This window comes from Scleropages formosus, chromosome 3, assembly GCF_900964775.1.
Source record: "Scleropages formosus chromosome 3, fSclFor1.1, whole genome shotgun sequence".
Taxonomy (NCBI): domain Eukaryota; kingdom Metazoa; phylum Chordata; class Actinopteri; order Osteoglossiformes; family Osteoglossidae; genus Scleropages; species Scleropages formosus.
This window is the reverse complement of record NC_041808.1, coordinates 28,658,783-28,675,650: the sequence shown is the minus strand read 5'-3', so window position 1 is coordinate 28,675,650 and position 16,868 is coordinate 28,658,783. Positions and strand designations below refer to the sequence as shown.

Below are 16,868 nucleotides of genomic sequence, written 5' to 3'. Positions count from 1 at the left end.
TAATTGTAATATTTCTTTATGTCAACAGAGGGCAGAAAGCAACAAGTATGAAGTTAAGCCCTTCACATAATTTCTCTTGATGGATTATGTTTCTGCGCTGACAGTAGCTTTTTACTGACATCTGAATAAAAAATAGATTATTTTTAAAGGATTATGTGAACACATTTTACTAATGCAACTTCAGATTAAATGTATTTACAGTGTGAATTTGCAATCAAAATTTTTTTTAAAAAAGACAAAAAAAGCTTAGTGTCCAGTAAAAAAAAAAAAAAAGATCTTTAGCCATTTGATATTTCATTGATAAATGCATAGAACACAAACTTAAAAAGGATGCACTAAAAGCCCCTTTTGCAACAGAAAGGATGTAAAGCAAGAACACAATGTAGTAAAGATGTGCTAATTTTGCAGATTGTCCTGTTGTCATACTATTTCTACTACTGCTAATGCAAAACTCCTTAACGATATTAAAGAGAATTCCTTTCTGCTCGAAACATATTTTTACATTTCGAAAGACAGAAAAAGGTAATATTCATTGAAGACCCATAACAGTTTTACAAACGATGCCAGTAGAACATAGTTATTTCTGGGAACACTACAATCGTAACTGTTCAGTTAAAAAAATAAATGGGAAAAAGTCCCTGTCAACCTACAAAACGTATCTTGAAAATTGTGTTACAGCTGGCAAGATAGATTATGGGCCCCATATACCTTCTAAGTATACAAAAATTATGAAACACAACTTTTAATCACAAAATAGTCATTTACACATTTCATGGTAAATTATACATTTTTAGAAATAAAATTGACATTTCCTGCATCAGCTTTACAGTATTTGTGTTGCGTTCATAAACAGCTGCCACAAATTTAGGGAAATGTAGAGCTGAGTCAGGGAGACGGTCTCCTGTGTCCACAGAGTGTACAGCTCCACCTGCTGCATCATGTCTCTCAGAATACATATATTTACATTCAAGGTCTTGGAATGACTGAGTTGTGAGGAACGGCTGTGCCTTAACCTCCCCATTTGAAAATATGTAGAAAACATGAAGATGAACCATACTTTCCACGGCACTAAGTGCTCTCATAGACTCGTAACTCTTCCATCTGTTCCAAGCTATCATGGAGTTGGTCTGAAAGCTGAGTTGTTTCCCAGGCTTACTATGTTGGAGAAGAATTGTGTTGTTCTTGCACCCAGCAACCAGTGTGGGTCGGTGGAGTAGCAAGAGGCTGCCTTTCTTTAGGCATTTGGTTCTTGTAGTCATTGGTGTAGATGCACTCCATCCCGGTTCTGCTGGAACTTATAGAGCTGTAGTCCGTGGAGATGCCGGAATCTGCCATAGTAAGGCAGGCATAAGTGAGGCTTTTTGAAGGCCAGGTGTTGTGGGGATACTCAAAACTGGACTGAGAGGAGAGCTGGCTTGACCCAGAGCTCTGTGGAAGGGACCCTAAGTCTGGGTGGGATGTGGAGGTTTCAGTGGTCCCAAAAAGGACATGCAGAGGTAAAGACTCCTCTGAAATATCTTCCAGTTTCCCTTCTCCGGGGTGTTGATCAAAGTTCTGGCTGAGGGTGACATAGGCATCCTTGGACTCAAGCAGTGAAGACTGGGAAGGTGGGGTGGAGCTTTGCTGGAGCACTTGAAACTGGTCCATCAGCCAGTTTTCCTGGAGATCCGGGTCCCACTTCTTCTCCATCCCTGAGTCAGCCTTCGGAAGCATCTCGTCCTCATTCTCTTGTGTTGTCTCCTTCAAGAGACCGGGCGCCCTGGAGTCCCCTGGCTGAATCTGAACAGGGGGGCTCATGGTGGCTTCAGAGAGCACCTCAAGCATGACTGGAAGTTCCTCCAAGTAAAAGAAGCCAGGTCTTTGCCACAAGCCTCCGCTGCTATGGCCCAACCACTCCTGAGGATGCAGGATGAGAATAACTCTGATTCTGAGACTGAGCAAACCAACATTTTATAAAAATTAATGTCTTTACTTCCATCAGTATGATTAATTTATGCAAGGTTAGCCACACACACACACACACACATTCTCAGAACCGCTTGTCCCACACGGGGTCGCGGGGAACCGGAGCCTACCCGGCAACACAGGGCGTAAGGCCGGAGGGGGAGGGGACACACCCAGGACGGGACGCCAGTCCGTCACAAGGCACCCCAAGCGGGACTCGAACCCCAGACCCACCGGAGAGCAGGACCGTGGTCCAACCCACTGCGCCACCACACCCCCTAATGCAAGGTTAGCCATATATGCTTTAATCAAAATAACATGAGATTGTCAGATTTGTCACTTGAATTTCTCATGGCATCAGAAGGCTGCATAGCTCTTACTTGAAAGTTTCCTCCGTAGACTGTGAAGAGACCCGGGAACTTGTTTTCTGGACTTGGTATAAGCGGCCACATTTTCTTTATCAGAAACCTGACATCAAGTTTGAAATTTATGATTACGGTTTAATTATAAGAAACCTAAGAAGTGCAGAACCACAAAACTGTTTAATCTAAAAAAAAAAAAAAAAAAAAAACTACATCTAGTATAAATTTTATGACTAGGTTAAAAATCTTTTCCAGTAAAGAAGGATGATGACACACAACATGGGGAGTGGCTCACCTGCGATAGGACAGGAATATGGTGAGAGACAACAGGACAAGGATGAAGGAAATGATGACACTGAAGGACAGGATGAGTGGGTCTGCATCTACCCAGAGAGAGTCAAACAAGGTTAGTTATGGAAGATGAAACTGGTACATGCAGACATTGCCTTGATCACATATAAGCAGAGGCTTTGAAATGTGAGAAGGGGAGAGAACCACAGCTTCAAGTGACTGCGGTCATGTGAGTAATGAAGAAAGTGATTACCATCCGGGAGTGTCCTCATAGAAATCGGCAGTGTCCAGTCGCTCCAGTAGCCATCATAAGTAAGACCATCAGGTTTGACTCGAACCTGAATCGCATATTCCGTACCAGGGCGTAGGCTTCGCAGAGTGAACTCCGTGTTGCCTTGAACGACCTGGAAAAGGGAAAAAAGAAGGGACCTGCTTGTGTTTGCTGAGTTACAGCTCCCTGTTTCCGTGGTTCCAAGCGGAAGCCTTCATACCTATGTTGGTGTTGGACTCGGGCCGATGATACGCAACTGACAAGAAAATGTATTACTGGAGGGTCTCCTTTCTCAGAGCCAGGATCACATTATGGGATTGCGGAGTTCAAATTACGAGACAAGAATTCACAGGAGCATCTACAACGGACTCCAGCTCCTACCTTCTCCATTCGGCTCCCTGCAGTGGTGCAGCTGACCTCGTACATCATGCTGTTTTCCATGTACTTCAGTGGAGGGGGTAGCCAGCTCAGCTTGAGCTGCCCTGGTTTCCCTGTCCTTGTCACTGTCAGGTTGGCTGGGGGATCCAGCAGGACTGAGGTAGAGAGAGAGGGACTGACCACGATGTAGAAGATCTCCTCCACTGAGAGGAAGTAGCATGCACAAAAACATGGTTCCTCTTCTAACGCCCATCTCTTTACATCCCATACACCACCCTTCAACTCACAGACAAGGTTGATCAAGAGGTTGCGGTTGTAGAGCAGAGTTTCTCCCCGATAGACTCGGATGTCCAGCAACCCAAACAGCTGCACCTTCAGGAGCTTACAGAAGTAGCGCGTTTCAGATCCCTCTCTTTGCTGGGACTCGACGACACACTCATTGCTCTCCTCATTCCTGGAGGAGCACAACGTACCACACGTTCATGAACTACAGAAAGCAATACATAGTTAAGCTCAACTTGTGAAGAACAAGCAAAGTCATGCAGAGTGATCAAAAGTCAAAACGAGAAAACACGTAAATTGCAGGTTACTTGTTTCAAAATAAAAGTAATAGGAGGAAGGATCTACAAATTAAAAAGCAAGAAACTATTAAGTCAGTCTTAATAATATACAGTCTTTAACAATACACCCATGTGCACCACACACACTGACTGAAAATTTTTGTTTTCATGTGTTACTTGGGGGATTTTCCAGATTATTCTGTTTCTGTCTTTAACTACTCTTTTTGCACTACCACTCCAGTGTAGTGTATTTTTTGGTCTTCCCTCCTCTCATCCTGTACTAATTTCCTCCACTTTACTGTGGTTGTATGGAACTGTTGAAAGGTTTGGTTTTAAAATATTTTGCACCCTGAAATTATTCAGGATTTTATTTTGAGTTTATGTAGCATTTTTTGGGGGGGGCCCAGTGGGTTGAACCGGGTCCTGCTCTCCAGTGGGTCTGGGGTTCAAGTCCCGCTTGGGGTGCCTTGCGGCGGACTGGCATCCTGTCCCGAGTGTGTCCCCGTCCCCTCCCGTCCCCGTCCCCTCCCATCCCCGTCCCCTCCCATCCCCCTCCAGCCTAACGCCCTGTGTTCCCAGGTTAGGCTCTGGCTCCCCGCGACCCCGTATGGGTCAAGCGTCATTTAAGTCACGTGTGTGTGCGTGCCACGTGCATTATGCATCTTTATATTGCTTATTTAACATAAACCCAGCTGCGTCTTACAGTCACATTTCGATTGATGCAGCACCTTATTTAAATCTCCACCCCAAGTACCTCCGCTACTCCTCGTGTACGTTACGATCGTGTGTTGTTTCGTGCGCCGCGCCTTACTCGTATGTGTAAGTGAACCTGTAGAGGTGGGGGGTCCCGCCGTCCGCCTCATCCCAGAAGCACGTGAGGTCCCGCATCCCCTCCGCGAAGCACCGGGGCTCCTCGTGCTCCACGCGCATCAGCAGATCCGCTGTGGGGGTGGGGCGGCGCGCATGGGTTCTCATTTCACTCAACAAGCGCTCGTCAAGGTAAAAAATGGAGCATAACCGCTTAATTACTTACACCTTGGGGTATAACAGCGGTCTCCATAAGGTTGCCGTCACGCAAACACTAACTGTACATATAATAAGAAACATTCTGATGAAAGGCACATTGTAATTACTCATCAAAAATAATGGGGAACATGTACAAGTCGCACTGATATTATGTAACAATATACTGTGGGACAATGCAATGAATGCTGGGCACGGGACACAGTGCCGCGGTGGCTCTTTGGCTCGTTTACACCTTCGGTCACTGATGCTGGGGGTGTCCGGAGTCACCAGGGAGGATGATGTAACTCCTCAGCTGGCGGCCGGGACGCCTTTTTTTAAAAATTTTTTTAAATGTTATATATATTTGGGGATCTCGGTAGGTGAACTCGCTCAGTCGCAACGGCAGCGAGTCTCCTGTCCCACTCCTAGTCCGGGTCAAGTCGGGTCTGAGTCCTTAGACCGCTGTGACAGCGCTACCCAGTCAACCAGAACTGGAAATGTACACCACCAGCTGAAGATCAAAAGCGGCAAGTCAGCCCACTGAGTGACTGACCACTGAGCAGCCGCCACGGCTCGTGGAAGTTCTGCTAAGAGGACAGCAATAATAATAATGATAATGAAAGAAGTGCACCGGGGCCCTTGTGTGACGCCCTCCTTTAGCGCTATCGGCGTCACAGGGAAGAAGCCAAGTGCCCGCGATGAGAGCTGTCAGGTGGAAGGTTTGCTCTCTTACCTTTCTTTTCCAAGCCTGCATCCCAGAGGCCCGGGGAAGCGTTCTGGCAGCACGTGAACACCAGCAGAAGCGCCCACGGCGCGAGCTGTCTCAGTCTGATCATCTTCCCTCACCTTGCAGAACTGAAGGCTCGTGGACGCTCCGCGTGCCGTCGCATAACTGGCGGGGCAGAGGCGTCCGCTGGTATCTTTGTGCTGCGAGTTTCGGCTCGGCTCGATCGTGCGCGTGAGATACAGCGCACTGGACAGCGGTACCACGCGCCTGTCGGGTGTAGATAAGAGCTGCGCAGAGCAGCGCGTGCGGGAGGGAGCGAGCGAGCGAGCGAGCGAGCGATCGTCGCACCGCGTCCCCAACGCTGGTTCACACAGCTGCATCCCTCGCGGCGCTGCGACTTTCCCGGGGAGAGCGCGATGGCTTCTGCATTCGTCCCCGTTTTTCAGAGCTCCACTTCGTTCGTGTACAATAAACCTGCCGTAATACGTGGCAGTGAATCTCCTTCTTTCGCAGTCTTTGTAAATGAGATGATTTCTGTATTTCTGATCCAAGAGGCAGAGTGAGCTGAAATGAATTGATACAAAACAAGTGTTTTCCTATAAATTTCATAAGCTCGACTTCCGTGACTTTACGCACATTGCTCACCGTGATTTTCAACATTTTTTAATTCATCTTCATGATCAGTTGCTACCTTCAGCATGAACTAATACAAGGTTTGGATCTTTATTTTCATACAGCGGCGCGTGCCCGTACGTGACGCAACGCCAGGAAAGAGCGCAGTAAGCGAGCGACGAGAGCACGGCGCGTGCCCTTCCCGCCTCTATCGCGCTCGCGCGTCTTATCAGCGCGCGCCACCTGTACCCCACGGGCTCAGATAAACGCAACGTTTCTCCTCACTGTGCCCGATGTTCTTCCATAATGACGTATCACTGTTATTCGACCAGTTCAAAATAAACGTGCAATTTTTCTTTTTAAAGAGAACCAATTACAAGCTCTCTAAATGCTGACTTTTTGTCTTACATTTTGTCTTATGACACTGCAGTACGTGGAAAAGAGTGGACAACAAAGTATCCATCAAAACAAAAAAAAAAAAGCATAACGTTTGTTTATATTTAACTACCAAATGTTGTGCTAAAGTCAGTGTGTAGGGGAAAAGTCTTCAGATGCTTTTCACGTGGGAGGGTATAAACATAATTCCCTTTAGAGGACTGAGGTACAGGTGCAAGTTACATATTCGTACCGTCAGTCACCTTTGCGTCTACCTTCACTGTATCGCAAACAACAGCTTTTTTCGCTCGTCTCCCTAATCGGTTTGGGCTCATAAGCATCACATTCTTGGGAAAACGCGCAGCAGTCAGAGAAAAGAGACGAAGGAACGAGTAGCGGAGCGTGAAGAAACGGCCGAGCTCAGAGGCCTCCTGGCACCGTCCGCTGCTCTCCATTCATTTGGAACATTTTGGGCGGTTTTGTTGGCCAGATGGAGAAACGGAGGACTGGTGCACCACCGCTCTCTGGTTAGAGCACTGCAGTTTAATTTCATCATTTAAAAATGAAAATAAGCTACTGTTATCTTATTGGTTAGCCACTTTTTCCTAAGCGACTTTAAATCGTACTTTACGGCTGAGTAGCTCGCCTGACTGATTCAGTCGCTTAACTATAGGAAGGTACCTTCTGAGACGTCAAGCAGAACCTCTCCAATTACAACCCTTTGCACTTTAAATACACCAAGTCCTGCCCAAGGCTAATGCTGTTTGTGTATAAAATGCAAGTGAAAAGTTCAGTTTAAATGGAACTTTATTCCTTTTGTGGAAAAAAAAGTGTTTTGTGACACCGTACTTAAATTTTAAAAACCAGACCATAAGTTACAAGACACAAATCACTTTTTGACGTTCTCCATAGTCACCCAAATAGATAATACAGAGAACTAAGCAAATAGCTGTGAAAAGCTATTCTAGCAGTTTGTATGCTGAATGGTAAATGTGTTCGTGATATGCAACCTTCACTGCTTGCTCTGTGAACGGGTCAGTGGGATAAGTGTTGACGCTCACTGCAGTTTTACACCCAGTGTGAAGATTCCAACCATAAATCATAAATTGCAATAAGCAGGAATTACCAGAGCATAACAGGGTCTGCCTCTCTTACTATCCACTACATGTAGTACTTTATATATGTATATAAACTGTTTTAAAGCAGGAAAAGTTCCTTTTTCTCTCGGTACAGCAAGCATGTATGCTACACCAGCTAAAGTTTAATCTACAAACAGCATATATCAAATATAATTTACTTTGTCTTCCATTTTCCATCTGCTGTACAATGCTTCATTTTAAAAGTTCCTTTCACTCAGAAATCAGTAGCACTGCAAGCACTTTCACAGCTAGAATGGAGATTATAAAGTGTAAATCAGTCTACTAATCAAATCCACATCTATACAGAAAACTCTGCTTTTCCATATACTAATCTGGCCTCTCAGTGTGGTCTTTGGGTAATGCATATTCTCTTAGTCATATATAGCAGTAGATACAGTGTCATGTTCTGCTGGCAAATGCTGAATAAATAAGTCAAATGTAAAAGTCAGATAAATGGAACAGCAACTGCTTTTATGTGGCTGTATGGCACTTGTTCTACATGGGGGTGGAGCGGTGTTTAATAACAGCAAGGTTGTATCAGTGAGACAGTTACTGAAGTCTCGCACAGTGTTTACAACTCTCTTGTGGTAGACAATTTGAGATGAGTGTGTTCTGCACGTGCGCAGCCACGGAAAAGCTATGGCTGGGAAACATCCAAAAATATAGTGACCGGACGATTCCACCACACATAGTTGTTTCCCATCCCACTGGTTGTAAAATCAAACTCCACACTAGAGCCACTCGCTCCATCTTGTCCCTTATAGCTAAACGCAAGACAGCATCTGAAATACGGATCACTGCAAACCCTACTTATACATAAACCTTACCTTTTAGCATATAAGAAGCCTCACTGGTTCATGTTGGTGTTATTTTCTTAGCTGATTAAACTGCAAAATACCTGCACCATTCCATTGCACATTGTGTTTCAAACAATTAGGTGACACATAGTCATTTCTTAATGGCACAGCACATAAAAAATTGTGGTGGACATTTCGGAGCACATAAGGATTCAGTATATAGACCAAATGTTTCAAGTTCTCCTGTCCAGCTGAGGCACACATAGGGATGACAGTTGAAGTAACGTGGTTTCTGGACAATTGTACTAGAAAGGCTCTTAGGTAACTGGTATTCCGTTACGTATTGAGTCTGGCATTGTGAGAAACTGGTGGATTAGATAGGTAACTGCAGATTCAGTGGTCAACATGAACATCCATTGTAGTTGTTCGGTGGGGTCTCCTTCAGCCCCTGACTCCCCCGGTGGACTGATGCCAGGATATCTCCTCCTTCCAGACCCTCATTCATCTTGTCAAAGATAAGATCCACCAGCTGCTCAAATGCCTGTTTCACATTGATATTGTCCTTTGCACTGGCCTCAAAGAACTCGAACCCTGAAGAGGGACCAGGGACAAAATGGAAAGGAGGGAGATAGTGAATGAATAAGAGAAGGAAGTTTAAAAAATGAAAGAAAATAAATGTAGTAGGCTACGTTAGCAGGTTGTGTAAAGAAGCTTTAAGGAAACATCTTTCGAGTTTGACAAATGTAGACAGAACATGTCTCCACCTGTATTTTGTGTTAATAAATTTCTGCGCATTGCCCACATGGATGGCTCACCCAGCTCGTTGGCCAGTCTCTGGCTGTCCTCTGTGGGAACCAGCCTGTCATCCTCCAAATCACACTTGTTCCCTACCAAGATGACCTGGGCGTTGTCCCATGAGTAGGTCTTTATTTGTGTCGCCCTGGGAAATGAACAGGAAGTATAGTGAGGGTAAAGCAACAATGGAAAATAATGAGCAGCACTCACACTGCCTTCCTCTCATATTAAATTGCATTAGAAATATTCTCATATTAAAAGCCGGTACATAAACATACAACAGCCAAAATGCAGTTTATATGTACAGACTATATTCTCATATGCTTACAGAAGTGTGAATGCCTTTCAATTCTTAAAGTGAGTGTGGATTTTTTTTTTGTCTTTACTGCCCCTAGTGTGAGATTTGCAGCAGTTACCACACGCAGATCAGCTGTATTCTTGATCTCAAACCTAGCACCAAGGAGGTGGCACAGAGCCACTGTCAGCGATCTTACGCTACACAACATCATCATCATCATCATCATCACTGTTATTTGTTCTGAACATCTTTCACTGTTGTTCCATTAGCTTACAAGTTTGGATACAAAACTGATTTTTTTTTTTGAAAATATCCAGCTGTGCAAATTTTTGGAAAAAGGTGGAAGTACCAGTTGCTGTAGTGAAGCCAAGTGGGAAGCATAATAAGTGACACTGCGTACCAGTCCCGAACAGCACTGAAAGAATCCAAGTTGGTGATATCATACATAAGCAGGAAGCCCATGGCCCCTCGGTAGTAGGCTGTGGTTATGGTTCGGTAGCGTTCCTGGCCTGCCGTGTCCTGTTCCAACCGGGCCAGTACAACACATTAGCAGAGCATTGTGGGACACAAATGCCAAGTCTAGCAACACATCATTCAGTTTTCACATGCACTGTACCCAACTCTTCCTTTGTACATAACTTCACAGTGAAATATTTCCTTCTCGCTTTGTTTCCATTCCACTTTTTTGTTATTGCTACACCACTGGTGCCCTAACCATTTGGTTCACTACGAAGTCACACACGTTCACAGTTGACCATTAAACCAGCTTCATTTACTTTGCCCAAAGGAGAGCAGATAAGAATCATTTAGTGCCAAGGGGGCAGAATTTACATTGTGTTTGTCTGCCTAATTTTGTCAGAATTCCAGTCTTTGCAACAGTCTCTTGTTTTCCTTAAGTAAAATATAACCAAAAGTCAAGTGATGTCATAAAAGAATGCACATCTATTTTTCTGGAAAAGAAGAAATAGCAATTCAATTAAATCACAAGATTTAAATATTCACTTATATCATAATGGGTCAAGTTTTACTGTAAAGTCTTCTGTAACCCCCCCCCCCTTTAGATTATAGTTGAGATGAGTCTTTTGCAAAGTTTAGAATCTCAGAAAGGCACCCAACAAGGCTGTGGCAGTACAAGACAGGAAGCTGGCACAGGATGTTGTCTAACATTCTTGGCTTAGTCCCCTATAAATAAGTAACTCGCATCCAAAAAACAACCATGGTGAATTCAGATTAAATCATGGTTATGCTTGTCTCTGAGATATTATTGTGGTTAAGAGACACCCAGGACACCAGAAGCTGGGAGACCATTATGCTGCACATTGCTGTTCTTTCAGCCTCTATCGCACTATAACTGTCTGCCTTTATCTGCTCACCCAGATCTGCAGCTTGATCCGCTTGCCACTGCGAAACACTGTTTTGACCTTGAAGTCAATGCCCACGGTGCTGACAAAAGCTGAGGTGAAGGAGTCATCTGTGTAGCGGAACAGGAAGCTTGTCTTCCCCACGCTGCTGTTTCCAATGAGGAGCAGCTTGAACATGTAGTCAAAGTTCTGATCGGCCGCATCCTTCTGGGATTGCTGCTGGCGTGTGTCATTGGCCGATGCCATCTGTTCAAGGGAGATAAAGTCTGGGAGAAAGAAAGAAAGAAAGAAAGAAAGAAAGAAAGAAAGAAAGAAAGGGACAAAAAGTATGGAATGCATGAGGAATGAGTAACAAATTCTTAATTGGTGTAAGTATTCAAAGCTTTTAATTCTATTCACTCACTAGATAACTTTCAGCTCCTTAGAACTATTTTTTACCGTTTTTGATTAATTCTTGTTCAAAGTGACAGTTTTAATTATTTATAAAGCTTGATATTGAGGTAGAACAACTTTTAGAATAATAAGAACATTTACACACAGGGGGACAAAAGCAGTTATAACCTGAGGTTCTGCACCTAAAACTAGTAACATCAAGCTAGATAATGAAATGGGGTTCATTCTATAAGATTAATATCAAAATGAAGTACATTCTGCTAATTATGAGTTATAAACAACACAAAAAAAAAACTAGAAAACAAATTGAGTGCTTCAAAATGATCAGTATTTTCAAATGCATAGAAAAATATAAGCACAAATGTACATGCATTTACAAGCATACATAAACATGTATGTATCAAAGGGTATCAATGAATATTTCTTAAGATCTGCTTAATGCTAATTTACTGTTCTGCTGGTTAACTTTTCATATAAACTATTTACTTCTATAAAAACCAGTCCAGCTTTGGTGTAATTATATCTTTACGTACATAAAATCTGGCATGCAGAATTTGAAAACACAGTCTACTCCCAGCATATATTGTCATCATTTTCATAATACATAGGATAGTAGGGGAACATAAGTGAAGTACCTTTCTGAAGGCTGATGCAACGGGACCACTTCTGGAGTTTAGTCACGTTTAGAATACAGATGTTTTGTTAGTCCATACAGATGTTTTAGACACAACATCAAACAAATGACAAGTATTGAAACAGCCTCGGGGGTGCGGTGGCGCAGTGGGTTGGACCTCAATCCTGCTGTCCGGTGGGTCTGGGGTTCGAGTCCCGCCTGGGGTGCCTTGCGACGGACTGGCGTCCCGTCCTGGGTGTGTCCCCTCCCCCTCCGGCCTTACGCCCTGTGTTACCGGGTAGGCTCCGGTTCCCCGTGACCCCGTATGGGACTAGCGGTTCTGAAAATGTGTGTGTGTGTGTGTGAAACAGCCTCATATTAAACCCTTCAAAGCCAGCAAATGAACTCACAGGAGCAGTGCACCAGTTTCCTTTGATGAAAACAGTCTCCATGGAAACGTGTCGAGAACAAAGGGTACACACATTGAAAGGCCTGCTAATAGATGCTTAACCGAGGGAGCGATGGAGGCATAGATATCGCCCAACAAAGGGAAACAAAGCGGGCCGCCTGTGGCACTTATTTTCTCAAAGAAAAGCATCATCTCTGAGAACTCAACAATGCTCACGATAATTATTTTAATAGACCACTTCCCTCAAACTCCGCCGTGGGTTTTAGTTTTGGTGGCATACAGTCACATAGGTGTAAGGGAGTGGATGGACGAACCGGGGCACCCAGTGTTCACCCCCCCATTATTTCTTTATCGCTTAGTTGTTAAATTATGTAGAAATATTTTTTGCTCTTGTCTGTTTTGTTCCCCTTTTTTAACAAGTATAATGAATATTTCTTGCTTATATGTAGGGTTATTAGGTCACCTAGGAGTTTTTTTTTTTTTTTTTTTTAAATTTCACTGATAATTTTTATCCTTGTGGGGAAATAAAGTGTCACCACACCATTGGTTGGGAAACAAGCTGGCTGCGTAGGAAAACCTTGCAAAAGTCCGTTTCTGGTTTTGAAACATTTAAAGATGGAGGCAATCATAGAGAAAGAACTTTTCTGAACAAGCTCACGACATTCTTAAGAAAAATTCCAGTAAAGTTTTACTTACTGCTATTAATTCATACTTTCAATGAAGGCATAGATTCACCGCATTACGTACATAAAAATATCTGCAAATTAGTTTTAGCTTCCAAATATGAGCCTCGGCTATGAGCACCATTATAATTACTTTTTCTTATAATTAATCATTTTAATGAGTAGTAAAAGTGGATATTCTCTGTTTCAGCTGAAAGCCGCGTTCATCCGACTCGAGCGCTGTTCTGCACAGTTCATGATGTGCGGTTTTTTTTCCTGCGGGGGAAGTGAAGTTTCCTGAAAATCCTGAAATGATCAAACTTCTTCCTGGGAGACATGATTCCACGATGGAAACGTGGGCGCGAAACACACACTGACTGTCCAGCACTGAGGACCTCAACCTGAAGGGTTAGCGCGCAGTAAATTCCCCGTCAATCTGAACTCGGCTCGTTCATTCACCGCCTAACGGAGCGCGCGGTCAGTATTTTCAGTGTTTAAAAATATAATTAAAAAAAGCCGTTTAAACGTTTATATTTATAGTAATCACAATATAAGAAAAAAATAAAATTTTACCATTTCTATTAATTTATATTAATTACTTCCCATAATCCCACTGTGTTCTTGTTGCTGTCCCGTACTATCAGCCAGGCCTACGGCGCACAGCTCGGCGCGCGCCCCCGCGGGCTTCCCACGAACCGCGGCGCGCGGACTGATCTCGCGCTGGCAGAGGGCGCACCTGGGCGGCGCCACAGCGAAGCGAGGTAGCAGTAACACACGGTAAAAAAGGTGGTATATGAAGTCTGCGGGGCCAACGAGGTGTGAGGGCACGGTGAGAACAGCTCGACGAGAGAGAAAAGAGTGAAAGAAAGAAAGAAAGAAAGAAAGAAACCAGCAGATAGATAGGCATGATAGGGGGAATAATATAACAACATCAGCTACAGACACTGACTGAGGCAATTTTGCCGACTTGTCGATTCGTTCAAACTATTTTTTTTCCCTCCTCTCGTTATGAACAAGTTTTCCGGCAAGTTTCGCGCATTTTAACAAACGAAAAGCACAGGTAGCGAGGCTGTCCCTGTTAGTTAGTTACTAGTTAAACTAACCACCAAGTCAAGTTACAGCTGGAAGCCTCCTGCTAAAAACGAGCGAACGTCAACGTGTTGTGTTTCAAAGACAAGTGTTTCTAAGAATTTCTCACAGCCACCAACCTTAAGAGAGACGCGCACAAAACTGCGGGTGGGGGGTTGGTGTCCCGCGCGGCCGAGGAGGAGCACGATGAAGGTGAGGAAGAGGAGGAGTGAAGCCCCTCCGGTGGGATCCGCAGCGCGAGCGGGAGGAGCGCGGAGGCGGAGCTGCGCGTCCTGTTTGCGCTGGACGAGGAAAACCGGTCATACACACACGACACGGGATCACTGTGTTATACTTAAAATCGGCCGCAAGACATTACATAAGTACGTATTTAGCAGCTGTGCACGAGGCGGCAGTAAATCACGGGTTCATGGTAAAGCTGTTCTGAAAGGGAAGACAGGTAAGGTACTTGGCACGTGATTGTGAGCTGGCAAACACCCTCCACCCCTAGTACTGTACTGGTCTCACCTTAGAATTAGCATATTTAAACACCATAATTAGTGTGTGTGTGTCTGGTTGCCTTATGTGTTCCCTGTGGATAGTACCTTATTCTTCAAGGACAGGCTGTGGACTCAGCACTGGACAAGAAGATGATGCAAAAGGAAATGTATATGCAATATTCACTCAGTGTTTTTGTGCAATGAGAATGTCCTGATTGTCTTTGAACATCGGTGGAGAGGTGTTGAAAGAGATGCATCTACAGCAGTTTTTACTTTCAACGCTGCTGTTGGTTTTGGGTGTAGCACTGCCACCTTGCAGCACCTAGGTGGCACGAGAGAACATGCGTTCGATCCCTGTTCGCTGTCTGTAGAGTTTGCTTGTTCTCTCCGTGTCTGTGTGGGTTTCCTCTGGGTGCTCCTGGTTCCTCCCTCAGTCTGAAGACATGCAGTTTAGGTGAAGCAGTGTCTCTGAATTGGGGTGAATGGGGGAGTGACTGTGTGTGTGGCTACCCTGTGATTAGACTGACATCCTTTCCAGGGTGTACCTCCCCCCAGGCCTTGTGCCCAGTGCTTACAAGATAGGCTCCAGATCACTGTGACCCTGCTCAGGACAAGCAGGTATTGAAATTGGAAGGATGCTGTTGGTTTTTATAGCGCTACAGTCTGAAACCCTTTGTCAAACAGAAAATGACAATTTCAGTTGTAGTATTTCTGTGTTTTCAAGGCTCAGTGAGTAATAAATAATTGAAAACATTTTGAGTTTTCCTTCTCCATTGAATGTTACCAAGTGAGACTTTCAAGACTTGCGCTTCATGCATCTTTAAGTACATTTTTATTCACTTATTAGGAATCTAGTTGAAAAGTCCATCAGTGTAAGGAGAGTAGGGAGGGAATGAATGCCAGTTTTAAATTTTTTCCAACATGTGTTGGGTAGGACAGCTTTACTTGTTGATTATGTCCATTATGGAGTCCAAAACAGGCTGCATGGTCTAGTGGGCATAGTGCTGAGATTGTAATGAAGATGTTTCATAGTTAAAAATGGAATTGTTTGTTTTTTGCCTCTAGTAAAAATGCACCTGAATGAAGCAGTTAAAGATACCTCTGTGATGTGTGACTGGAAATTTAAGTTGACCTCCTCAGTCATCTGTTAACTTCCAGCCCTTTGTTGTCGCTAGGAGCAAGGATTAATGTCCACTTTTGATTCTACCCTTTCACCTTCCCTGACGAATTTTATACCCCTCCGTGCTAGTCCTACGGTGTGCTGTGGTCACAGTCTTGAGCACCTGGTTGTGGTGCCGACTATAGCGCTGCTCATTTAGCACTCTTGTAGAGCTGCTGACAATGTGCTCCAACGTCCTTCTTTTTGGACGTAACAAACATGACTGAGAGTCTGCTTTTCCTCATCGGAACGCAGGTTAGATGTTCTCGGCAGCACGTCGTAGACTGTCTGAATCGGGAACTTGATATGCTGGGGATCAGCTCTCCCAAGAGGTCTTGTACTCCAGTGCCTGTTCCCTCCTAGTCCATGTTCCCGTCTGCTGTGTTACCATTCTAGTCATCTGTTCCTCTTCTGCTGTGCACAAATGCGTTTTCTAAAGTAGAAGTGTGATTTTAAAACTATTGCAGTGAAGGTTCTGGTATTCTGAGCAGGACATCTGGTGTTTGAAAGGAGGATTTAGCAACAGTGCTAGTGGGTGTTGATGGTAAGCGAGAAAGTGATTACAAACATATAGGAGACACCAAAAAGCTCAGCTGGTGTTGCTGGTTCTACAGCATGGTGGTTAAAGTGTCACCCTTTGATTGGAGCATTTATGGGTTCAAGAAATGTGATTGACTACCTAATATTGCCTTTAAAAGCCAGTAGGAGTAGTTGGGTAGGAAATGTACCGAGTGAAATTAGAAAATCAGTTGAAGTGTCTAGAATAAAAATTAGTTTTGACAGGAAAGTTTTTTTTTTTTTTTTTTTTTTTTTTTTTTTCCTCCCCCCCTGGGAACAAGTTACCTTCATTAGGAGGGGTGAGACTGTTCAGGGATCAAAAAGTTTGAGAACAGTGTTTTTTAATCAATATCTCTTTGTGCATTAGCGGAACAGACAAGTGGCATGTTTCTGGGGCAGTTTATGCCCCTCACGTGCAGCTTTGAGCTTTAGTACTGAAATCACTTTAAATTTAATCTTCTCCCAGACTGCACATATTGTTTACCCCAATAATATTCTGTGGTTTGCGGTAAGGTCAGTGCTTGAAGTGGGCCAGTATTCATTGGAATGCAGTGCCTGTACTTATATGTTATGCTTGTTGGAGTTCAGAGA

At 44.0% G+C, this 16,868-nt stretch overlaps 2 protein-coding genes across 3 annotated transcripts; both read right to left on the bottom strand.

The window, feature by feature from the left end:
- Positions 1-285: 285 nt before the first annotated feature.
- Positions 286-6,094, bottom strand: epor (erythropoietin receptor). Its single transcript, XM_018738368.2, has 8 exons — positions 5,545-6,094; positions 4,618-4,747; positions 3,534-3,700; positions 3,250-3,401; positions 2,851-3,001; positions 2,602-2,689; positions 2,325-2,412; positions 286-1,896 (listed from the first exon to the last, which is right to left on the bottom strand). Exons 1-8 carry the CDS (start codon positions 5,645-5,647, stop codon positions 1,156-1,158), a joined length of 1,620 nt encoding a protein of 539 aa, XP_018593884.2. The 5' UTR covers positions 5,648-6,094; the 3' UTR covers positions 286-1,155.
- Positions 6,095-7,357: 1,263 nt separating this feature from the next.
- rab3db (RAB3D, member RAS oncogene family, b) lies at positions 7,358-14,678 on the bottom strand. 2 transcript variants are annotated; one of them, XM_018738654.2, is made up of 6 exons: positions 12,332-12,674; positions 11,944-11,954; positions 10,928-11,181; positions 9,955-10,073; positions 9,277-9,401; positions 7,358-9,052 (listed from the first exon to the last, which is right to left on the bottom strand). In XM_018738654.2, the coding sequence occupies exons 1-6, from the start codon at positions 12,520-12,522 to the stop codon at positions 8,862-8,864; spliced, it is 891 nt and encodes a 296-aa protein (XP_018594170.2). In that variant the 5' UTR covers positions 12,523-12,674; the 3' UTR covers positions 7,358-8,861. The 2 variants fall into 2 exon arrangements, with proteins under 2 accessions (XP_018594170.2, XP_018594171.1); XM_018738655.2 differs by lacking the exons at positions 11,944-11,954; positions 12,332-12,674 and adding an exon at positions 14,201-14,678 and having other exon boundaries at positions 9,904-10,073.
- Positions 14,679-16,868: the final 2,190 nt, after the last annotated feature.